Genomic DNA, 25,121 nt, shown 5'->3' with positions numbered 1-25,121 from the left:
GAAACGGATAATGCTCTCGTTGCCTCGATGGCAACGAGGAAGTAGGCTGGTCGTGAAACATGGGTCAAACGTTTTCGCAGTCAGAGCCTTATCAGGAGACCCGGCGCGGTATGTTTGGGAGGGTGACATCCGTTTCGTTATCAAGACGCGCGTACACGAGCTGCAGGCTGTGTGAAATCGCTCACACAAAGTGAAGGCTTGTCAATATGGCACCTGATGAATTCACCAAATGATTTTTCCAAATAGACGGCTGAAAACGGTGCAAAACTTAGTGCCGGATAGAACCACGCTAGGACCCTCGGGAGTGTAGCCCTAATTCTTACCCTTAATTGTCATTCCAGCCTCCCAGAACACAGACTTTTGCGAGCAACAGTATGGATGATCGAGGGACGCAAGGGGCAACATGACTGTAACGCAAGTTTCAAAAGCTGCTCATTGGAACTCCGACCTCTCATCATGTCCCGCGGTCAGCCTTGGTGGCCGTCTTTGAGACAATTCCTGTCATAGTCTATGTATCTGTAGGCTTCTGCCTCGACTACAATAATGCGTCTACGTGACTTGTCTAGCTACGACGGAGTTCTATGGTTTCGTGCGGTAGACAAGAAGTGTTTAGTGGTGTTGATCGTTCTGGTCAACGACGACACAATGTATGGCCTCGCAAGACTATCTCCGTGACGGCCGCACGTACGAAGTAACGATATTCGTTTCACATAAGTCTCGTTTTGGCTCCATTTGCGACTTTCTCCCAGCCTTGCAATTACCGACTGGCCCTTTGTACGCGCCCGCATCCCGCTGCGCCCTCTTGCGCTGCTTAGTATTGATATACCCTTGTCAAGAGTGTACCAAAGCGCCCGAGCGTTTTAACGCGGAGCAAATCGAAGGTTGCAAGGACAAGGCTGAAGCATGCACACCTTATCAGCATGTTGCAGACCTTCATCGGTTGGTGGCGACTCGTTTCTTATAAACTCGCTAAAGGACGACAGATTGACCAACTTGGAAATTCTAAGTTGATACATTCCTCGCCCAGAATCAAGACCCTTCGAGGTTTCATTATGGCGCCGAACGCCTCCAGGTCAGCTGCAACGCAATCAATTGGTGTGGGAGGACCATTCGACCCAACTCCTACCCACAGCGACATGATCAGGAGTATCGATCGATTTCTCAAGAGGACAGCTCTCTACGAGTATGCCGAAGAAATTCGGCTTGGCGCCTTCCTTGCTCGTCGACCATTCGGGACAGAACAAATAAAGCACCTCAAAAGAATGCACGAAGAAGAGGACCTTCTCAACAGAAAATCGAGTAACCCTAACGATGATGCAAGTGACGGAGAGCGAGCTCGGGCGGAAGACCACACCGATACAAAGGTTACCCGTCGACGGGAGTACATGTACAGACATCTCGAAAGCGAAGGTGACAGAGGGCGATGGCAGATCTATAGGCGGCAGAACTGGCATGTTCATGCCTTGATTCTGTGCTGCTCTTTGGGTGCCGCCATACAAGGCTGGGACGAGAGTGCAGTCAATGGAGGTGAGTTCGATGAAGGGGAGTCGTCATAACATCTAACATGCAATCCAGCCCAACTGACTTATCGCAATACCTTCAACATTGACGAAGACCCTGTAAAAATTGGACTTGTCAATGCTGCACCATATTTGATGTGCATCTTGTCTTGCACGTAAGTTAATGGAAGTCCAAAACTCTGACAAGAACCAAATTGACATTGACCTCTTCTGCTTGCCCATTGTGCCAAACCCTCCAAGTCAGGTGCTGACCTGCTCGACAGCTTAACAGAGCCCCTCAATCGATTTTATGGCCGGAGAGGTGCTATCATGGTCTGTTGTGTGTTCTCCTTTACCTCTTGCCTTGGATAGGCATTCTGCCAGAATTGGCAGCAGCTCCTAGCCTGTCGTTTGCTCCTTGGTTTCGGAATAGGTCCAAAATCTGCGACGATTCCGATCTATGCAGCGGAAAGTGTGCCATCGGAAGAAATTCGAGGCGCTTTGGTCATGAGCTGGCAAATGTACACGGCCCTTGGGATCATGCTCGGATATGCATTCACGTTTGCTTTCAGGCATCTAGGGGTAAGATACTACGCGCATGGTTTAAACCAATCTAACGGTACTAGGAATATAGGTGGCGACTCATGATCGGCAGTCCTGTGAGTCTCTCAATTTCTCAGTCTTGGTATCTAAAGATTGCTAACTAAACTCGCAGATGGTGGCTCCTGCAGTACTATTCTTTCTGACCATGGCGCTACCAGAGTCTCCGCGTTGGCATCTTCTCAAAGCGCGGCGCCTCGAGAGACGTCCACAGCCTGATTCATTAAGAATTGAGCGACACTATGAAGCTGCCTTCCACGCACTAAGACAGCTCCGTCAAACTAAGCTTCAAGCAGCGAGAGACCTGTTTCTTATTGACGCCTGGCTTCGCATGGAAGAGATAAGTGAGGAGTCATATAACCCGGAAGCAAACAGAGACAGAGGGTTTTCACGGCTACCGTGGAGACCTTGGCGGGAAAATATTTTAGAGCTCTTCCGACAAGCCCGATGTCGTCGAGCAATAACAGCGGGATTAATTGTCATGTCATTACAGCAGTTGTGTGGGGTAAACGTACTCGCATATTATTCCAGCTCAGTCTTCTGGGATTCGTTGGATAAAGCTACCGTTGGCAAGGATAACACCGCTCTCAGTGTACGTACAGCTGTGGACACAAGAGCGCACTCCCGCTCACGTATCAACAGTATTCTCTGGGTTTCGGTGCTATAAACTTCGGCATGTCAATAATAGCAGCCTTCCTTATTGACAGAGTTGGCCGTCGTCTACTTTTGATCACGACATTTCCGTTGATGAGTGCATTCATGTTCATTACAGGGTTTTGTTTCCGCGCGAACTCCCAATATCAACACGCCTTGGTGGTCACATTTGCATATCTTTTTTGTGTTGCTTACAGTATTGGAGAAGGTCCAGTGCCACTGGTAAGCAGACAAAATGTGAACCCCTCTTGAATTCCATTTAGAAGGCTGAATCATTAGGTTTATGCGTCCGAATGTCTCCCTCTGGAATTGAGGGACACAGGTATGAAAATGCTCGTTCAATTTGTTGTCTCCTTGTAGCCTCACAACCGTGAAGCTATCTAGAAAGTGCTGACAATATCTAGGAGTCGGTCTTCTCACTGGTATATATTGGGGTTTGAATTCCTTGATGGCTTTGACTTGGCCTCCAATGCAGGCTAGATGGGGTTACGAGGGGAGCTTTGGCTTCTATGCGATCCTGAATCTTATTGGATGGTTCTTAATCATCTTGTTCGTACTCGCTATTCAGAGTCTGAGGCAGCTGACTGACCTTCCGGCTGATAGCTTCGTGCCCGAGACTAGTCGATACAAGTTGGAAGAGCTCGATAGAGTCTTCAACTTTAGTACCAAGCAGATCATGGAAAAAGGCAAAGCTCAAGTCATATGGTTAGTATCTGGGGGCTGGTTCAAACGGAAGCCTTATCCCGAACTTGTCCATCGCTCCGCGGATAGAGACTCAAACGGTGGTTACGAACTTGATGACTTTGATGTTGAATCTGATGGGGGCATTGGAAGCGACAACGATGATACAATCAGACTTGCCAACAGCGGGTCTAGATCTTCTGCACGACATCGACGACACCCAGTTTCTCATGAGAATTAGAATTACAAACGTGACAGTCGATACTCGAGTAACGCCGATGTACATGTCTAGATCGATGAAAGATCGCTTCTTTATATTCTTCTCCTTCATTTGGATACCGTGAATCAATCTTTCTACCTAAAGATAATATTGTGCAGCGAGCGCGCAGAAACAGTACTTCAAGAGCACAGAAGCCAAGCTTCTACAATGATGAATTTCAAGTTATACGGCGCCAACGACGCTCTTCTTAACAATACTTCTTTACCTACGACCCCACAATTTACCGTACCCAAAGGCCTTCTCGAGAAGTCGTACTAAGATCAGAGTCAAAACCATGAGCAATAGAGTGGCCGTGATTGGTAGCCATGATTGGGGAGCTATTCGGAAGTGGCTCGGCCGTTCTGAAGATGTTGTCGGAGCCAATTGAACGAGATTCGAACTGAAAATTGTGACGACCAAGCTAGCGGGGAGATAAAAAGTCGCAACCGATGTCAGAGCCTTCATGACTTTGGAATCTCTGTCAATTTGTGTGCCAAGGACATTAAGTTGTTTGGCCTGTGAGTCTAGGGTACACAAAGAGTGGCACATTGCCGCGCTGGTTCTTTCCATTTGCTCGCTAGTACGAAAATCTAGGATTCTGTGGAGCTATTCAAACAGGCAAAGTCAGCATGTGATATTAGTGAATCGGGTGAGGCAACGGATTTAAAAAGAAAATACCAGATCCGCGGATCGATTCGACTGTTCTGCCAATTTTTGCAGACTCTCTTTATGAAACTCAACCTCAGAGATAAAGCCACGAGCCTTGACCAAGGAAGCATGCACAACGTGGTTGTCATCCAACTCATTCCAGCGCTCTTCGCATACTCTCAACGCTGCAATATTGCCATCCAAGGCCGGAATTATCTGGGCAAGCTTCCACTGGAATTTTCGCAACCTCTGGCAGTCTGCAAAAGTAACCGTATAGTCGGACTCGGAATATTTGCATTGGCGGCCGACCCGAGAGAAGTGCGCTGCTTCATTCTAGTCTCAGAATTAATTGGATAGCAAAGTTTTGCGATACACTGACCAGGGGCTCCAGTTCTTTCCGGAGGTGTTCCACATAATCATCCCACTTGGAACTTTGGAAAGAGAAAAAGATCAAGTGGGGAAGCATCGGGTCTTCATCGATTGTAAAAAGCAGTCCTGGATCGTTAACCGTCATTTCTATATCGGCTTCCATATCTGGGCTTGGCTGAAGTACGATCCAAGCCGAGGAATGTGTTCCAAATCTTTTGTGACAAATGCCTGTCTGGCGCATGGAGAACGGATCGCCCCGGGAACGATTGTTTCGAACTGGATATTGCACTCGGTAGCATATCTCTACCGATCACATCAGTAGGCGGAAGCATGTTCAGTAGATTAAAGACTTGCCATAATTGTGGCGTTTGGTATGGGTGAGCAATGCTCGGCAGCCATTCCATCGAAATTGCTGGATCTCGCTCTGTCTCCGCCCAAATGCTTGAACAACATCATAGACATTATCACTGAATTCATAGGCATCCACGAGCTCACGGAAACTCTCGAGAGATGTATTGAGGCAGGACCAACTTGAATTCCGGGATACCAAGCTAGGTGAAGGTGAATGAGTCTTCATTTGGAGTTCAACATAGAAGAAACTCACTAAAGAGATCGTTGGCGGTGAGATGAGTTGGCCTAATTCCGCAAGCCGTCAGGCATATGGTACAACCTCGTTGTCTCGCAATCTAAGAGAGACCGCACCTTTGTCTCTGCTCGCATCTGCTCGAAATTACTGATCATAACCCGCTCCAACAGCGAGGGCGAATTACTTGGAGTCTGAATAGACGGCGCTCTCAAGACACGGACGCTTTCGAGCTCTCTATTGAAGATATGCTCAGCATCTTCGAATGCCTGCTTATAGAAGGGTCCTGGTCGCCTAGAGTCCATGATCTGATGAATAACTAGAAGGGTATACCGCAAAAGATACCAAGTGCGGTGATATTTTGGAATACGAATCTCGCAAGACCCATGCAACATGCCAGATCTTTCGTCATTATGCAGGACGCCATCTCAGCCTACTTGTGGGCATGTAGCCAGCAGCTGCGGGCTGTGCGCGGGGCTTTTCCCTTAGATCCCTGTTCTTATGCAGGGCGCTATTCAGCCTACTCCATTGCCTGCTAATAAGCCCACTGACGTGTTATGTCCGCGGGGTAGGAAGGACTTCGCCGATTCCACTAATTTGCTCTTTCATTACTCAACCTTACATCTACATACCAGAGATCGGTGCAAATCCGAGGTTAAGGGAGGCCGACTCAATATTGTTGCTGCCTCGCAACATGCAGAACCAAGTCCTTTCAAATCGGTACATCGATAAAGCAGATTTGGTGCAACTACTCAAAAACCTGTTTGGGTCAAGATATTCCCTCGAGGTCGGCAGTGTCAAACCCTCTGTAAGAGATGTTGGCCTCTCTAATCATTGCAATAGGTTGTTGACGATAGCTACGTCTTGCAAGTTGAACGAGGGTTGACTCAGGTTACTGAAAATCCCTTAAATACTCGTAGAGTTTTGCGCAAGGAAGCGGTCTAATGAGATGCAGGAAGAGATTGACAGCGTTATAGCTTACTGATCTTATGTAATCGAATCTGTTACCTGGACCGACGAATCCCAGAGCAATCTTCCTTTATGGCAGCTGTATCAAGATGGAGAAATTGTCGGCACGATTCTGTGATGCTCGTAAAACGAACGTGGACGATCAATGGTATATACCAAGGCCTACGATAAATAAATTACTCGACAGGAACACTATTTCCCAGCTTGCAGACGAGAGCAACCTTCCAACTCCTGAGGATGGTGGCAAATTTGGGGTCAAATACCGACCTGGTCTTGTGGATGCCATTCATGCGCAGGCGACGGCAACGCTTGCTATATTATTTCACCTCGATCCGATCTATTTACGTTATCTACATTACATCGTCAGCCTCATCAGGTATGGAAACTCTACAGGCTCTGATATTGATCACCGTTTGCCACTTACTGTCGAGAGTCTCGACCTTTGCGAGCTCGACCCTGATCATGCGAAATCCTTCTTTAACGAGCAATGGCATTTCATTGCACCTACCATTCGCCTTGGTATAGTTTCTCCAGTCGAGTTCAGTCGAGAAGTCATACTGCCACTCCGATCTAATGAGACGGAAAGACACTTTGACGAACTAGGAGCGTTCGGCTCTGTCACAGAGATTTATGTTGAGCAAGGTCACCAAGCAGAGCCGGGTTATAGTGGTAGAGTACGTATAATCAAAGTCCGGAGTATTTTGCAAAAAGACTTACTGACGGGAACTGCAGGTGGTTCGCAAAAAGTTTCATCCCTATGTCAAGAAAAAGATGTTCCTTAAGGAGCTTCATAACTTAAGTATTTTGTCTTCAATACGGCACGAAAACATTGTCCAACTATTGTCAGCATATGTACAAGATGGAAGCTTCAATCTCATCTTTCCCCTTGCAAGTCACGGAAACCTCGAACAATTATTTCGACGTCAGATGCCATCTCAATGGTCGATAATGGAATCTGATAGATCTGTCCTTATGGGTGTGTCTGGATTAGCCTCGGCATTGGTAACAATGCACGAATTTACATCTGGAAATCTCCGCCTGATAGGATGCCATCGCGACCTCAAACCTGCGAATGTTCTTGTGGATGGTCAGCGATTGCTCCTGGCCGATTTCGGTCTATCCAGAATTGTGGACAGCCAGGAGACCTCTAGCTCTACAGCACCGAATGTTCTGGGAGACTTCTTGGCGCCTGAGCACGAAGGCAAAGATTTCATCCGAAATCCCATCGGGCGTTCGAGTGACATATGGGCATTTGGATGTATCATGCTGATGCTGTTAGTGTACTACAAGGATGGTCCTGATGGGCTGGAGCAGCTCAAGAGTAAGCGCCGAAGAGAATGGCCGCAGTATTCGCATCATTGCTTTCATGATTATGACAGACCTAATAAGGGTCTAATAGATCAATTTACTAAACTTGACCTTGATCCCTCTGCCTTCGTGCAAGGCCTCTCTAAAATCATCCAAAAACTGCTTGCTCTGGAGAAGAACAAGCGACCGAGAGCTGCTGCTGTCGATATACACATTCGAGCTTTGATAATCTATTTATTGTCCCAGACGGTTGACCAGGCCTTCCGTCAGGCTTGCGAGAGTGACTACACCCACGTCCATGTCGAGAGAGTAAGGTTCCAAGGATGGCGTTTAGCAGTCAAAATCACGCATTCGGATTTTCCAGACTTTCTGGGATCTTTCGTAGATACGTCTTATGGCGGCTTTGCGTCCACGATGGACCATTTACAAGCATTGCAAAGCACAGTCGCCAGTTTCAAAGAGAGCCATATTAATCGAGGAAGGAAGGCATTCTTACCTGCTAGGAACCGCATAGATCGCCTCCTGGAGGCTCTAGATGGCGAACGACGTGCCAGCGCTTCGGCGTACATGGATCACATCATGCTCCAGAGCAAAGATTTCGGGTGGCTCCAAGAGTTGCACAAGTTTAGCCAGAAGATATTCGACGCGCACACGGAAAGAAAAGTCGACATAAGGAGACGAATTCTTATGCCATCTAGGTCGAATGAACGTATTGACGGAAATCTTCTTGTCGAATTTTCTCAACTAGACCCCTCGCCAGGAATGGATCAGATCTCCAAAGTGCAGGTCATGTCCAGCACTCCTCGTGAGCATACTGTAGCTCTTGTTGAAGACACAACTTTTTTCGGGATCGACACTGCGCCTGAACCAACGTCACCCTTACGTTTACAAGAGATAACAAAATTGCTCTCGATCTCAGCAGCTAATGATATATACAAAGTCTTGCGGTGTCGTGGCTATTACCACCACCCAATTGAGCTACGTTCGGGATTACTCTATGAACTGCCCAACGGTCCGCATGGCCAGCTTGAGCAATACATCACCCTACGCCAGATTCTCGAAAGCGAGAGCATGGCCTGGCTCCTGGAAGACCGCTTCCACCTTGCCCATAGTCTTGCAGCCGCACTGTTTGAGCTACATTCTGTGTCATGGCTACACCGCAATATCTCAGCATCCAACATAATCTTCTTCTATGACAAGCAGGGGGATCCAATTAATCCTAAAGCGTTCTACTTCATTGGTTTTGCACAAAGTCGTGCTGATCGGGACCTGACACACAGCGATGGACCCGCAGCGGGAATACAAGAGGATGACTACTATCAGCATCCGAAATATCGGTCTCAGAGCCAGGGATTTCAAATGCACCACGACTCTTATGCCCTAGGCATACTACTGTTGGAGATAGGCATTTGGCAACTGTATCCAGGAGCTGTACGTAAATGCAACGGCGATGAATCCACTATGGAGGAGCTTGTATTGCGTCTAGGGCCGTCAATGGGTTCATCCTATCGTGATAGTGTCTTGAAATGTCTTGACGGAACCTTAGAGACGACTTCCTCTCTAGGAGGTTTTGACAAGATGCCGATGCGATTTCGGACGCTTGTCGTTGAAGAGCTGAGTTCCAGCAAATGCCGTGCGTAATTCAATTAGTCATTGTACATGTATTACTATGGAGTTCTGAAACCGTAAAGTGTGGCATATTGAATGCAAATATAGGGAGAAATATACGAGGCTGAAACCAGTCTGATCCCTGCCCACTGCCCAATGTTCGCGGCTGCCTAACTTCTGCGCTTTCCGCTGCTGCAATTCATTTATGTTTGTGCTTCCAAGACTGTGAATCCCGAACATCCACCCCACATGCCTGAGCCCAGTCAAATATCAGCATCGACTTCCTCGTCCTCAGCGTCTTGTCCGAGGACGTATGAGATTCTAAGCACTATTGGCAAGCTTGTACTGCTTGACATCGATAACTCGCGATCCGATTTCCACTGGAATGATTACCTGCTTCCGTATCACAAGGACCAGTTACCTGAAGACAGCACCGACCCGAGTAATCCTTGGGACTATGTCAATGATTTTCTAGAGGCCCAGACGAAGCATATCGACGAGACCGCACTTACACTACGATCGATCCCCCACCAATTGAGGCTCGAGGGAAGAGACCCACCGCATATCCAAGCCTTCGATATAACCTCAATATTCGATTATACTAAGGTACTTGGAACTGGCCGCTTCGGGAAAGTCCAGGCCGGAAGATTGCGACACGATGCCACCCAGGACAATAAATCTTCTGAATTGTTCGCGCTGAAGCTCATGAACAAACCAGCCCCAAGAAAAGTCGGTGGCAATTCGCCGCGCAGGAGTACTGTCGGGGAGTTCGAGACGGAACTCCACAATCTCTTGAGATGCAGACATTACCATATGATCAAATTTCATGCAAGCTTCACAGATGAAACCTCCTTCTGCATTGTGATGTCGCCTGTTGCTGAGTCGACTTTGCAAGGAGTACTGAGTGGCTACACGGATAGAAATGAACTACATAACAGCGCACATGATGCTTCACGTAAAGCATTGACCAAAGCATTTGGATGTTTGCTCGAATCAGTGCGTTATCTTCACGATGATTTGAAAATAAGACATCGTGACTTGAAGACGAAGAACATTCTTATACATGACGGTCGTGTTCTAATTTGCGACTTTGGTAGTGCGTATGATTTCGAACCATCTGACCGAAAGGAGTCGACAGAAGGTGGCCAAGCCGGGACACGAAAATACAAAGCACCGGAGGTTCTGGATGATCTCGGTTTGACACACAACAGTAAAGTGGATATCTTCTCGTTGGGGTGTATATTTCTTGAGATCCATACTGTTCTTCGAGGTGAGACCCTTAGCCATATGGCTAGAGAAATTGCACCAAATGCCATTAGTGATTTCAATGAACCCTGGACGTATGCATCATCGCTTTCCAATATCAAGCCGTGGCTAGAAATGCTTCGAAAACGTGACAGTATTGTTCGATCGGTGATTCTAGATGATTCAATCGCAAATATGGTAAGAATAAAGTCGAGGTCATCCCCAGTTCATCGCTGATTTAGATAACTAGCTCCATGAGGACCGTAGTCAGCGGAAAACCGCTCAACAGCTCTTAAAAGAAGTTCGCGGCACAAAATTCATCGGCAGCTGCTGTTTGGAAACTGTCCTCAGACCCCGAACCCCCTGTGCCCCACCGAATCCACGGAAACCGATGGGTTATTCGGATCCCAGGTCTATAAAATCGTTCAAGATTGGAAGGCGAAAACAAGATCTTAAATCCTCCGACCCGCCCCGATACGGTGAGTACAACTACTCTGTGGACCCAAATGAAGGTACAGTTGAAATTCAAGAACGTGTCTCCAACGCACCCTGGCAAACAACTCGCGTGCTGTTTATTGGATCTAATTCACTTCAAGAACAATGTGCGTATATTTCCTTCAAAACTCGAGAGGGCAGTGCTTATGGTATCTGAATTAGGGTTGCCAGCCTATTTTGTTCAAGTGCAGTGTAATGCAAACAACGTGGTGCTCGAATGGTCCGATTGCGATCAGGACGTAGAGAGGATAACCGGTGCGTTACAAAGGTCTCAACCGAGAAGAGCATGAAACAGAAACTAATTGAATCCATGATCCAGATCGCCGCTCGATGTTCAGAAAGGTATATTGCTACAATCAATGGATAGTACCGCTAGTACTACGTATTGCTCATCCATGAATAGGTTCATTACAGTAGCCCCCTCAAAACGAATCTTCGGATGGAAGTCGAGCTTGTCGATGAAAGAGGTCCTTTACATCTTTATCGACTAGTCTGAGGAGACCAATGCTGACAAGAGCCAGATGCTCGAGATCTCAGCAAGCTCATTTCCCGCGAGCCATTAGAGCAATCTTCGATACATAAATTGCAAATTCCAGGCCACAAAGTCCTCACCATTCATGATCTCGACTGGGATACTGAGAATGGCAGCGGGCGATCTCAAATAATATCACTGCTCTATCCCCTAAGAGAGACGCAGTTTTGGAGAAGGGAATCGGTCTTCGTACCTCCCAATACCGATATTGGTTGGGCGCTAGAGAACAATCGGAGTCATATCAAATTCACGATCAACCCCGTCTGGATGCCTCACTATCGGTCAAATTATGACTCCGCATACGAACGACCCGAAGACACCGCCAAATTCTTCGACGTAGGCTTATGCGAACGTCGAAAAGGCTTCTCTCTTCATTTCCAAGCAGACCTAGATCTGGTCAACCACGACAGGGGACCTGACACAGGTCCAGCACAGGCCCAAGTGCATGAGCAGGAAATCAGGCCATCAAGCCACACAACCCTCCACCAATTCCTAAATTTTCTCACCGGCTGGAACCTCCTCGCCCTCTTCTCCACCACCGAGATCAGGCACACGCCGCGCCACGGACTCTCCTTGCCACTTGGATGGAAATCTAGACACAAAAGGCGAGGGGACGTGCTCTGCTTCCAAAGTAAAGACGGTAAGTCAGTCCGATTGGCTATCAAGTGGGTGAATGCGGAAGAAAAGACTGCGGGCTGGACGACGGCCGCGTCGGTGAAAATTCGAGGTTTCAAAAATGAAGAGAACGAGCTCAAGCTCGAGCTCGGAACACGGCAGGACGGGAATCTTTTGGGTCTTGCTGACGTGAGGGCTGGCGGAGGAAAGGTGAGCTTGGAGGAGAGATCTGAGGTCTGGGTTTTTACTGTTAGGCGTAATGGAATGGTGCCGACAGGGCTAGATGGATGTGGGTGTATGCCACAGCTACTGATTTAAATGCCACTGACTACCTGTTATCTGTAGCGGTCATAAAGTTAGCCGAACGAATTGAGAGTGCAAGGTCAGAAGGATGAGAGGCTGGGTGAAGAAGATCATGGAAGAGGTAGATTCCCGCTCTTCCTTTCTTACATACAGCTGATCATGAACGCTCAGTATTATGGCCATCCATGGCATCGGCGCTCACCGAGACGCCACCTAGGGTAAGAATGTGGACGCCGATAGGCCGAATACCCCTTCAAAACGCGATGTGAACTAGATGAGCGATGATACCTCTTGTTGAAAAAGAACCTGGATCAGGGTGAGATTGATGCTAACTTCAGCCTATCGCAATGCTTGTTTCGAGCGACTTTCTTAGTGTCACACCTGATTGACCAAATAGCCCAATTGGTCAATTCCTTTCACCTCGTTGACCAATAGTGTCTTGTTGATCAACTACGCAGTCCCTTGGCCAAAAATTAGCTTGTTTGATTAAGTACCGTCCAATTGACTATATAGATCGTGCTGCTTTATAGTAGCTTAATCTGTATAGTGCTAATCGCTAAATTAGGGGGTCAGCGAGGTGTAAAGCAAGCTTTCTAAAAAGTTGCCTAGGTCAAGAAAACACTATACAAAGGTTCTAATATATTGACGTTAATTTTTAGAATATACCTAGATAGGTTAGATTGCCCATAATTACCCCTGCTCTATCAAAAGCAGCATGAGTTTGATGAACAAGATATCTGATTAGTCAATCAGCTGTCTGACTCACCAAACTACCTAATTGATCAATAGGGTAGGCTAATTGACCAAATTGAACACTTGGTCAATCAGGTGTGACACTTAGTAAGGTCTTGGTGCATAGCCAGTAGGTCTCGATATACTAACGGCGACTATTACAAGCCATTAGAATGGCGATGAAGAGTATGATGCCTGCGTTATCACTTCGAAGTTCATATACCAAAGCTTCCAATTCGAGTCTTTAATGAACCGCTCCCTGTAATGGCTGGTCGTTCAAAGAGGTTTGGAAAGCAGCGCAAGATTGCGAGGGCAGACTGACCTTCAGTGGGCGCGTCTGTGAGCCAGTCCAGGTCTCCCTGCTGGCTAATTTGAAGAGGCCAGTAGCTATGCTATTGCTTGTTCCCTCCTGCAGTATTCTTAGCTTTTCTTTTGCTGGAAGTACTATCTTGGATAGCTTCGCACAGCCGATGGTTGCTACGTTGTCGAAATTTGCCTGTTTAACCATAGCTCGCCACACAATCTGAACCTCTCTCGATCACAGACTATTGGCCCATACTCGATTGTTACAATCGGAGGTACGAAGAGATTGACAAGAAGCGTCGGTGTAACGGTCTGTACAGGCTCCAACGCATTCGCAGATTAGTATTGTGCAAGTAAGTGAGCTGCAGTATGGCACTCCTAGCTAGCCGCCGTGGCTTAAAAAGGACAAGCTGAGGACATGGTGCCTGCCGCTATCACAAAGTGCCTGAGCTGAAATGTTGGCAGCACATCAAGCAGATCGGCACAGATGCGACGTCGACAAATCTAATAGCGTACTAGATTCTGTGACGGCACATCTACAGTGCTAACAAATCCGGCTGCTTCGAATGTTCTAGATGAGCAGTGGCCACCACGGTAATGCAGCATGCTCCATGTATCACGGGGTACCAGAAAGAGAGTCTTGCACTAGTCCGGAGGTAGCTGGTTCGAAGACGAGATTGGTGAAAACAGGCACTCGGAACTTCAGCCCCACTTGGAAACTCGCGATCAATTTTGAGGTAGATGTTAAGATTTGAAAAACAAAGTTTGTCATAGCTATGCGACATGACATGTATGACACGGCGTGATGGGATGGGAAGTTTGGGTCTAACCCAAGAGGTAGCTGCCTGAAAGACGAGACTAATTTAATCAGGCACCTGGTGCTCCAGTCTGACTCAGAAGTTCGAGCTTTGTTCTAGGTTAGGTAGGTGATAGGACTCGAACAAGCGAAGTGGGGGTTCAGGGGCCATGTCTCACTCTACGAGAACTGGCTAGAAAAGGTTGTCTATGTCTGAATTCAAAGAGCTTCTGAGTGAACATACATAGCTCCAGCATTTTTCCCGACTGTTGTTTCCAAAGCCAATGAATAGGCACAGAAGTCCCTTCGTCACCGATCAGCCTAGAACATCACAATGACATGGAAACCGCGATATCGACCAAGCCTCTCAAAGCTGCCACGAAGAATGACGCCCTCCAGACTATAATCGCTATTGATGCAAGCAACCCGAAAGTCCACATGATGGCATCGAGACAACAAGAATGAAGATTCAAAAAGGACCATCGTTGCGCGCTGGGATTTGGATAGCCCCTCTACTAATGAGAAGAGGAAGGCTATGCGCCCAGCTCGTGCCAAGTTTACTGAAAGCCTCAATCTGAAGAGTGATCACCGAGTCAAGGTCCCCGAGGCAGACATCCAACCAAATGGCAAACACGGATGTAAATCTCGGCTTCTATTTATTTTTGTACCATTTTTAAGAATCTAAAGTTCGTTAAGCTATCTGCAAGTTATTCATGAGCTAAGTTGGTCTTCCGAAGGACGAGCATATCGAATTGGTGGGCTTATTAGCCCAACACTCATTGTCACCGCTGGACATTGTGGTGTTGAAAGTGGCCATGTTTTGAACTATATCAAAGTCTACTTTGGATAAAGTGGACCCGAGTCAATTGACAAAGCCGGATCTACTTACCGTTACAGTACCAGGGTGGCAATACCTGCTGAGTCCCTCAAAGCCGAGGCCGCTATCCACGACGTATCGTTCGTAAGTTAGACAGTCCATCTACTTTACCGAATACCAACCTGACTCCCATGCAGATCGTGCTGAATAAAGCTGTCAGTGAGGTTAAGCCCATCAAATGTGTCAGTACGCCAACGGCGGAAACCGAGACGCAACTAGGTATGGTCGGTTATCCAGGCGATCTCGGCAGCGGAAATTTCATGTATCAAAAGTGGACTTCCGCCGAAATTGGCCTAGCTCATACTTTTCAAGCTGCTGAGTTATGAGATCGACGAGTACGAAGGTAATTGTCAGGCGATTTCGCGAGGATAAGCGATGTACTGACACTATTGACTCAAGGCCAGTCAGGCTCACCTGTTCTGATGAACGATGCGTCCACTGCAGGTATGCACCAACTTCTGTGAAAGTTCATACCCTGAAATGATGCTAATGAAATGTGGTCGAAGTTCATGTCGGGTTTGGCTTTCCCAACATTGATTCTGTTGTCGGCCCGGCTGATAACAAGCTCGCTGAATACATCCTTGCTTTAGCAGTAATCAGTGGAGAGAAGTCTGTCCATGCTGTCAAATTGGCCATCAAGACAGAATATAATTTTTTTGCCACAGGCTTCTATCTTGTACGAGTGGAACCGGGAGCGCTCAAGAAAAGCGCTGAAAGCATGACTGACTTGACTGGGCACGCATTGGCGTCCGACATGTATGATGAAGACAACAGCGAAAGCCGTGATACTGACGAGGATGAGGACAGCGAAAGTGCTCCTGAATCCGGCGACGGGAAGTCGCTACTCAAAAAACAAATTGGCAGTCTCTGGGGGCGCCATCCAGCAAAACACAGGGAACAGTTCAACAAGCTCTCTGTGATGCATTTCCCGGAAAGGCTTGTGCTCGAAGAGTCCGATGATCAGACGACCTTCTTCGTTGGCTTTCCTCCCAGTAACCTCGATACCCATGGCACAGAAAAGTTGAAGGAGCTATGAGGTATGGTCCAATCCTGGTAGGCCTGGAGCTCCTTGATTTGCGAGGGCATCGTTGAGCAGCAAATTGACAAGAAGGCACTATCTGCCGCGGCCGAAGGGCAGTCTGCGCGAAGAATTACCTTACCCAGGTCTTTGGCTATCTTTTCAGACAGGATACGTGGTAAGCTGCTTTGGAACTGGCTCAATCTGAAATTGTGAGCTGATCCTAGGCTCAGGTTTGCCAAGACGTTCGATCAGAGCATGACGAAGCATATCGAAGTGCAAAAAGTGGACTTCCATACAGCTATGCTCACGGCGGTACTTGAAGGTTTCGCGGTCTCGCTGACCGCGAAACCTGGCGCTTATTTAATAATGCCAACCCCTAGTGTGCTGTTGGCAAAAGTCCGTTAGCGTCTACAGGCTCCCTATGAGGTTAGATACGACGCTAACGGGACAAGGGTTTCTTCCGCGCCGAACTTTCGCTATTTCGGAGATATCGCCTTAATCAGCGAGGGACTTCGGCCATCTCAACCAACGCTTTCTCATAAGACCCTCCACGGCTAATGATGAGACTAGCGTGGTACCAGCCTTGCGCCGTCACCTTCCTAGATAGGAGCGTCATAGGCCACGAGAACTCGACGATAGAGTCTCCATCCTCTGCCCCGAAAAACTCCATGAAATTGACGAGGGGAAGGAGGCATGATACTCAGACGAACAGGCGGAAGCATCATCCAGAGTGCCATAGCCGAAAGCGAGCAAGCGAAATGCCTTCGCCACTTCGGATGTAAGTTGCAATCCTATCACGACAGATGTCGGGGGTATGAGAGATCTCGAGCCCACTGACCCCGCATTATCACTGCCGTCGATGCTCCAAGGGCTTCAAAAATGACCGAGCCATAATGAGGGAGTCAAAAGGTGACTTACCCCACAAACGGACGTATCTGGTTGCAGGTATGCCAGGCCGTCGTGCGTCGATTATGTCACATGCGCTCTATTCATGTTTCGTGAAGCAGGGCGTATCCACAATTCATTGGCTTCTCTGTCGCTTATATAGAGGGCGAGTGAGATCAAGAATCTGGAAGGCAGAGTTTCAATTTGCCAAATCTTAAAGGCTCTGGCGTCGCCCAGAAGAAACAATCTATTGAATCACCATACTAATCAGCTGAAACGTTCCCAAGCCTTGCTGGTCCAACGAAGCTGTTCTGGTTGGAATCGCTGCATCTGCTAGGTGTTCCGACGCGTCGATCTTCATCTGAACGAGATGACGCACACCTCGATGTGACCCTGTACACGTTGCATAAGGAGCTTTTGCCCCGCAGATGAAGAAAGTTCTCGGGACTAGTTGCATGCATATACTCGCACGAACTCGGCGTTCCTGAGTTCTATCAATGGGAACCTGAATACATTGCATAATGATCTTTTGCCGTGTAGATGGAGAAAGCTCTCGGGACTAATTGCATATACTCGTACGAACTCGGCGTTCCTGACGTCTTATCAACGCGAAAAAACCCACAGAGTAAGAAATCTATTTAAACTGGCGGCTTTCTTTGTCGAGTTCATTCGCTGATCTATCATCACGCACAATTCTTTACTCATATCACTATGTCTCAAGTAGATATCGCCAAGGTGGACTATCACCACTTCAATAGCAGTACCGTCAACTTCGGCCTCCGGATCCCCGTCTCGCTGAGCGTGGTAACCCCTCTAGTTACCTCCAGCACAATCTTGGATGAGTTCTCTCTGCTCTTTGCCACCGCCATCGGGACTCCCCAGCTGGACGCAAAAAGACAGGAAATCGAGGATACCTTTGTCAAAGGACGTTTGTGCCATATCTCTCGGGCTCGACTGAGCGGCGCCCTGCGTGTTCTCGCTATCAAGACTGCTGAGGGCCTCCTATCTAAGTTTCTGTACGATCTCGAGGAAACATTGCGACTCGTGGGTGTGGATGGAGCCACCGGGGCGGTTGGAAAGTCTGATCCCAGCCAAGGGGCTCTTACCAGCATAGGGCAAACGAAGGCCATTGGAGCTGGCCCCGGGAATGAGTCTCAGGTAATTTCCTTAACCTGGTATACATTATTAAAGGTAGTTTCACCTGACGTTTTGGCCCCTTTAGCCCGACCCCACGTACCCTGGAGCCGATATCCTAATCGACCTCGCAGCCGGACTGGTAGCAGCGGTGAAATCCACCAACCTTGCGGCAGGTGAGCAAGCTGCTCAGCAAAAGCATGCCGAGGAATGTGCTCTTCTAAAGAAGGCGGCTGGGGACGCCGCTAAGAATGCCGCAGTCGAGCAAGCTAAACAACAAAAGGCGGCCGGTGAAGCTGCTGCTCAAAAGAAGAAGGACGAAGAAGTGGCTGCCCAGAAGAAGGTGGAAGAAGCCGCCGCTCAAAAGGCCGTGGGGGAAGCCGCGGCGAAGAAGAAGGCGGCGGAGCAAGCCGCTGAGAAGGCCGCAGTCGAGCAAGCTGCACAACAGAAGGCGGTCGACGAAGCTGCTGCTCAGAAGAAGACGGAAGAAGAAGCCGCGGCGAAGAAAAAGGTGGAAGAAGCTGCCGCTCGGAAGGCCACTGGGGAAGCCTTAGCGAAGAAGATGGCGGGAGAAGAAGCCGCCGCGAAGGAAAAGGCGGCCAAAGCCGCCGCTGAAAAACAAGCAGCCGAGGAAGCCGCAGCGAAAAAAGCAGCCGAAGAAGCAGCCGCGCGACAGAAAGCTGAACAAGCAGCCGCAGAGAAGAAAGCGGCCGAGGAAGCCGCCAAGAAGAAAGCGGAGGAGGAAGCGGAGGCAAAGAAGAAGGCCGAGGAGGCAGCAGCCCAGAAGAAGGAAGCCGAGGAGAAGGCGGCGAGGATGAAAGTAGAGGAGGAAGCGAAGAAGAAACAGGTCGAGGAGGCGAAGGAAACAGCCAAGGACGCGATGAAGATCCCCGTCGGTACGACAGCCGAAAACACCAAAGTTGTCGCGGCGCTCAACCTGGTTGGGAAGTGCGCCAATGGGTACTCGTGGAAGCGGGTCGAAGGGGGTTTCCTCTGCGCAGGCCGTGGGCATTACGTGGCAGATGCGCAATTGACTGCGCCCTGAATAATTTTCCCGACCTTGTAGTTTGGCCGTCCCGTCAGAGACTGGCTTTCTATGTTGTCTTTCGGATTGAAGAGGCTGAAGAATGTCATAATATGAATACAAAAGGAAGTCGGTGTTTTTTCACATCTGCGCTTCTTTCCTTGATCCGTGGCATAGCGTACCTCTGCTACTCCTGAACGAGAACGATACTTTACTTGCTCATATGGGTTGCTCGACGAAATTTGATTCCTCGTTTGGTGAACTGGCCTTCTAGGATTGCGCGGGTTGCGCACGAAGTCATACCCTGCATCAACCTGCAAAATGGTAAAACTATCGCTTCACATTTTCGAGCTGGCGGAATAACATTTTGGTAGGCAACGGGTTTGATAATCTTGCAAATTCTTGGCATTTAGAATTGCGCCCCCCAGAAAATTTATATAAGGCGCCTTCTTATATTATTACTATATTATTGTTCTTTAAAAACCTAATTATTATCTTTAAGACTTTTACTATATTTAAAAATATTAATATAATATATCTTAAATATAGGTAATTTAATATTTAATTTATATTAAATAATTTTATTTATTAATTAAGTTATAAAAAATATTATATTTAAAATAATTGAAAAAAGAATACTATTATAAAAAAAATATAAAGACTATAAATTAAAAAATTAATAGTTTTAAATTATATTAAATTAATTAAAAACTTTATTTTTTAAAATAATAAATATATTTATAGATATTTTTAAGGCACTCTAGACACTAAATACTATATAGAGGTATATAGAAAGTATAGGTATATTTATAACTTATAGATAGGATATAGTAGCGCAACTCTTAATAACTATTTAATAAATAAAAAAAACTTAATTTTTATTTTTAATACTATTTATTTAATATAAGGCTTATTAGTTCTAAACTTTAAATATATATATTTTTAGATATATTTAATAATAAAAATATTAAACTTAATAATATTATTTTATAATATTAATTTTAAAAATTATTAAATTTTTTTTCTTTTATTTTTATTATTAAGTTTTTCTTTTTTTTTAAAGAATTTTTTCTTTTTTTATATTATAGTTTTTAAAATATATTATCTTTATTACTAGTAAACCTCCTATTACTAAAACTTAGTATATTTTAGGTAATTAGTAAGTAAGGAGACTATAAACTATTAAAAGAGACTTTTAAATTATTATTTATATATATTTTTTAATATTATTATTATAATTAAATATTAAATATTAAATAGTTAATAAAAAGCTAACTAAATATAAATTACTATTAGCTTTAGCCCCTCTTTTTATTATAAATTAATTAATAGTTTTACTATTAATACTTTTAAAGAAATTTATTACTTTTATAACTTATAAATAATAATTTAATATATATATTAATTAAAAAGCTATTACTTTTATATAAATATCTTATTATATAAGTTTTTAGAAAACTTTTAATTTTACTTTTATTTTATATTTAATTCTTTTAGCCTAGACTTTTAATAAACTTAAATTAAATAAACTAAGAATATAAGTAATTTTTACTTAATTTAAGATTTTTTAAATTTAATTTAAATATAAGCTAATTTAAGAAGAAGAAAAAGTCTTTATTAAAATAAAAATAAGATATTTTTAATATATTTATATTTAAGAGTATATTACTTATTTAAAGAAATATATTTATTTTATATTTAAATATAATAGCTCTAGGCCTAGCTTAGTATAAGTATTTGCTTAGAGTAAGCGCTAAACCTAATTAGGCTTAGTATATATACTTATTTATACTTTTATCTAATTCTTAGATAGACTTCTATTTATAGTTAAAATTCTATTAATTTTTTAAATTACTATTCTAAGACTTTAATATAATCTTAATTATTATTAATATAAAGGACTTAATACTCTTATATATAATAATAATAATAGAAATACTATTTAAATATAATAAAAATATATAAAACTAATATTATAATACTTTTTAAATATTATATAACTTAATAAAATTATTAGTATTTATATATTTAAAATACTTAAGTATAATAACTTATAAACTAGAAGAGGGGTATTATAACCTTGCGTAATAAATGTGACTAGACAACTGCTATAGGATAGAGACTATAGCTATACTAGGTTATAAGGAAAAATAACTAAAAAAAGGAAAATTTAGCTAAAGTATTTAAATATACTTAAGCGCTAAGAGTACTAAGCAACCTTTAAATTAAATATACTTAAAGTAATTAAAAGTTAAATATTATTAAATAAGTTAAGTAAAGTTATATATATAGAACCTTTTATTCCCTTTTTTAACTAGATTTCCTTATATTTAATATAAGTTTTATTTTTTATTATAAAATTTAAAATAATTATAACTTAATTCTATTTTACTATTATACTTTTACTTACTTTTTAACTGCTATTTATATTCTAGGAGAACTAACTTGCTAATTTATAGTTAAAATTATTTTTTAGTTTAAATACTAGGGTTATAATATATTAAATATTTTTAGGATAAGTATAACTAGATCTATAATAGGTAAGTAATGTTTTTAGTAAAAGTATATAATATATTAACTAACTACTACTAAAAGAGATAAAACTAAACTTTTAAAACTTAATTTTTTTATAAGAAAAAAAATAAGTTTAATAACTAATTATTCTAGTTAAATTTCTAGTTTAAATTAATATTTAATATTAAAGGTAAAATTAAAATAGTTTTTATAGTAATATATATAAAAAGTAAAATATTATTATAAATTAACTTAGACTTTAGAAAGTATATAAATAAAACTGCTAGTATAGAAACCTATAAATAAATTAAAAACTATTCTAAATTTAAAAAATAAATCTAATAAGTATTTAAACCCGCTAATAAAGAATAGTATATTAAATTAGTAATATAACAACTATAATAAACTAAAAAAGTAGCTAATTATATAACTATCTTTTAGTATTATATAGTAATAATAGAATAGAATAATAAAGTTTAAATATTTATATTTAAATAAAAACTAAGAGACAATATTTAAAACAAGCTTATATACTATAATAAAGAAATTAAAAATATTAATAATCTTATAAAAGTAGTAATTAAAATTAATAATAAGCTATATTAATAATATATAAAATAAATTAAATAATGAAAATAATATATAGGATAAGTTATTATAAAATATAGTAATAATATAATAAAATACTAAGGACACTATAACTATAAAGCAAAATAGGGAAGAAGTACTAATTTATAAAATAATCCTATAGAGCTAAATATATTAATATTATAATATAATAATAAAAGTAATTATAAAAAGATTAATTAAAGGAAGTATTATAAATATAGTAAGATAAAATATATTGTACATAACTATTAATTAAAGAATTAAGTATAAAAATAGTTAGATATTCTATAAAAACTTCTATTATTATACTTATTATTAATTAATAATAAAGAAGTTAAAGGCTTAGTAAGTAATATAAACTTAAATATATTATTTTTTATAATAATAGATAATAATACTTAAGAATAAATGCTAATTAAATAGAAAGAGTAGGAATAAATTAATATACTAAATAATACCCTATAAAATATAGAAAAAATAAGTAAATTACTTAATATAGATCTTAATAATATAATAGAATAACTTAAATAAAGATTATAAATATATAAGTAGTATAATTATAAATAAAAGTATTTTAAAAACAAATTATAAAATCTTTTTAACGAATTAAAATAGTATAGAAATATAGAACTAAAAGATAGTAATAAACAACTTTTTAAAAAGATACTATATTTTTATATTAACTTCTAACTTAAATATTAGATAAATAATATTATATATATACTAGAAAATAAAATCTTTAAAATAGTAATATAATAGATTATTTATTAGGAACTTTATAAAAGAACTATATAGACTAATTATATAATTAACTAATATATATCTTATTTATTTAATAAATATAAAAATAAGTTTTTTCTAAAATATCGAAATAAATAATATAAATTATATTACTAATCTTTAATAAAAGAACTAAAAAATAGAATATATTTGCTATATATTTTATAAGAAGAAGATTAGCTTTTAATATAGTAATAAAACTCTATATAGTAATACTATAAAAGTATATTATATAAAATATATTAAAATAAAAAACTATAATAAGGAATACTACTTTAAATAATAATTAATAATCTTAGTGAAGTGTAAGATACTAAAAAATATAACTTATATATTATAATAAATATATAGATTAATAACATACTAATAATTATATTTATAAATATAAAAGTAAGAAAAAACTATATCTTAGAATAGAAAGTATAAAAAGTATAGATTAAAATATAAGTAATAAACAAACTATATATAATTATAATAGTAATAAAAAATATAGTAAAAACTAACCTAATTATAAAAGAAACTATATAAATAATAATAGCTATTTAATAATATAATAAAAATATAATATTTAATATACTTAAGATAGCTACTTATAATATTATACTAGGAATATTTTAATTAAAAAAATAGAATTTATTTATTAAATAGCTATTTAGAGAACTAAGGTTTAAAAATAAACTTATTATTAAAGCCTAGAAACTTAAGTAGTTTATAATTATAATCTTAGATAAAAAAATCTAATAAAATATTATAGGTACTTATATATTTTAGATTTTGAAAAATAAGTAGCTAAGTAATACGCTAACTTTAGTAAATATAGAAGAAAAGTTAACTAATTATAAAGCTAGAAGAAAAAGTATTAATAAAACTTTTATATTACTAGAATATAAAAAATAGATATATTTTTTTAAAAAAGAATAAAAAGAAAAAGTATTATTACTATATTAATTTTAAGATTATTAAATTAAATTAATTAACAATAAGCAACTAATATTTAAATTTATATATTAACTATTGGAAACAGAATTTAAAGCTTTAAATAAATATTTAAAAAAACTTTTTATAGAAGAATTTATAAAGCTATTATCTTCTTTAGCTAAATACTTAATTCTTTTTATTTTAAAAAAAAATAGTAAACTATAAAAAACTTAACGAAATTATAATAAAAAATTAATATCTATTATTAAATGTAAATAAACTTAGAAATTAACTATAAAAAGTTAAATAGTTTTTAAAACTTAATATATATAGAGTATATAATCTAATATAAATAACTAAAAGCTATAAATAGAAAATAGCTTTTAAAATAAGATATAAATTATATAAATATATAGTTATACCTTTTAAGCTAATTAATATACTAGTATTATACTAGGAACTAGTTAATAATATTCTAAGGAACTTACTAGACTAATATATTATTATATACTTAAATTATATATTAATATTCTTAAAAATAATATAATAATATATAAAAAATATTAAAAAAATATTTATATATTTAGTAAAAATAAACTTTAAGTTCAAACTAAAAAAGTGTAAATTTTATAAGAAAGAAGTACCTTTTTTAAGATATATTATAAGTACTAAAAGCTTAATAATAGATCTAGAAAAAATATAGGTAATATTAGATTAATTAGAACTAATAATAATTAAAAAATTATAATTATTTTTAAAATAATTAATTTTAATAAAAAATTTATATAAAAGTTTTTATAAATTATATTACTTTTAATAAAGCTAATAAAAAAAGAAATAGAATATAATTAAACTAAAGAATAATAATAAATATTTAACTAACTAAAGAAGGAATATATAAAAACTTTAATATTAAAGACTTTTTAATTAAGAAAAGTAATTTAAATTAAAACTAATATATTAAATATAGTAATAGGGGCATACTTATAATAGAAAATAAATAATAAATAGTACTTTATAGTATATTATTTATATAAAATAATAGATATAAAATAAAATTATAATATCTATAATAAAGAATATATATAAAAAAAGTAAAATATATTAAAATATTTATAGATTATAAAAACTTAATATACTTTATAATAATAAAATAATTA

General features: G+C 40.5%; 6 protein-coding genes across 6 annotated transcripts; all 6 read left to right on the top strand.

Annotated features, from left to right (window-relative positions):
- Positions 1-1,052: 1,052 nt before the first annotated feature.
- Positions 1,053-1,556, top strand: KY384_002199 (uncharacterized protein; the record flags this gene model as incomplete). The annotated part of the gene is made up of 1 exon (XM_044810725.1): positions 1,053-1,556. The coding sequence occupies one exon, from the start codon at positions 1,053-1,055 to the stop codon at positions 1,554-1,556; it is 504 nt and encodes a 167-aa protein (XP_044672699.1).
- A 691-nt stretch (positions 1,557-2,247) lies between these two features.
- On the top strand, positions 2,248-3,675 carry KY384_002198 (uncharacterized protein; the record flags this gene model as incomplete). Its single annotated transcript, XM_044810724.1, has 2 exons — positions 2,248-2,740; positions 3,158-3,675. 2 exons carry the CDS (start codon positions 2,248-2,250, stop codon positions 3,673-3,675), a joined length of 1,011 nt encoding a protein of 336 aa, XP_044672698.1.
- A 2,676-nt stretch (positions 3,676-6,351) lies between these two features.
- KY384_002197 (uncharacterized protein) lies at positions 6,352-9,211 on the top strand (the record flags this gene model as incomplete). The annotated part of the gene is made up of 2 exons (XM_044810723.1): positions 6,352-6,936; positions 6,995-9,211. The coding sequence occupies 2 exons, from the start codon at positions 6,352-6,354 to the stop codon at positions 9,209-9,211; spliced, it is 2,802 nt and encodes a 933-aa protein (XP_044672697.1).
- A 216-nt stretch (positions 9,212-9,427) lies between these two features.
- KY384_002196 (uncharacterized protein) lies at positions 9,428-12,383 on the top strand (the record flags this gene model as incomplete). Its single annotated transcript, XM_044810722.1, has 3 exons — positions 9,428-10,621; positions 10,674-11,025; positions 11,440-12,383. The coding sequence occupies 3 exons, from the start codon at positions 9,428-9,430 to the stop codon at positions 12,381-12,383; spliced, it is 2,490 nt and encodes an 829-aa protein (XP_044672696.1).
- A 2,439-nt stretch (positions 12,384-14,822) lies between these two features.
- On the top strand, positions 14,823-16,112 carry KY384_002195 (uncharacterized protein; the record flags this gene model as incomplete). Its single annotated transcript, XM_044810721.1, has 5 exons — positions 14,823-14,837; positions 15,214-15,338; positions 15,404-15,419; positions 15,481-15,520; positions 15,583-16,112. The coding sequence occupies 5 exons, from the start codon at positions 14,823-14,825 to the stop codon at positions 16,110-16,112; spliced, it is 726 nt and encodes a 241-aa protein (XP_044672695.1).
- Positions 16,113-17,693: 1,581 nt separating this feature from the next.
- On the top strand, positions 17,694-19,161 carry KY384_002194 (uncharacterized protein; the record flags this gene model as incomplete). Its single annotated transcript, XM_044810720.1, has 2 exons — positions 17,694-18,140; positions 18,205-19,161. 2 exons carry the CDS (start codon positions 17,694-17,696, stop codon positions 19,159-19,161), a joined length of 1,404 nt encoding a protein of 467 aa, XP_044672694.1.
- Positions 19,162-25,121: the final 5,960 nt, after the last annotated feature.

This window comes from Bacidia gigantensis, assembly GCF_019456465.1.
Source record: "Bacidia gigantensis strain McMullin 20006 chromosome Unknown contig_134, whole genome shotgun sequence".
Taxonomy (NCBI): domain Eukaryota; kingdom Fungi; phylum Ascomycota; class Lecanoromycetes; order Lecanorales; family Ramalinaceae; genus Bacidia; species Bacidia gigantensis.
The sequence above is the reverse complement of the archived record's forward strand: the minus strand, read 5'-3'. Positions and strand labels throughout refer to the sequence as shown.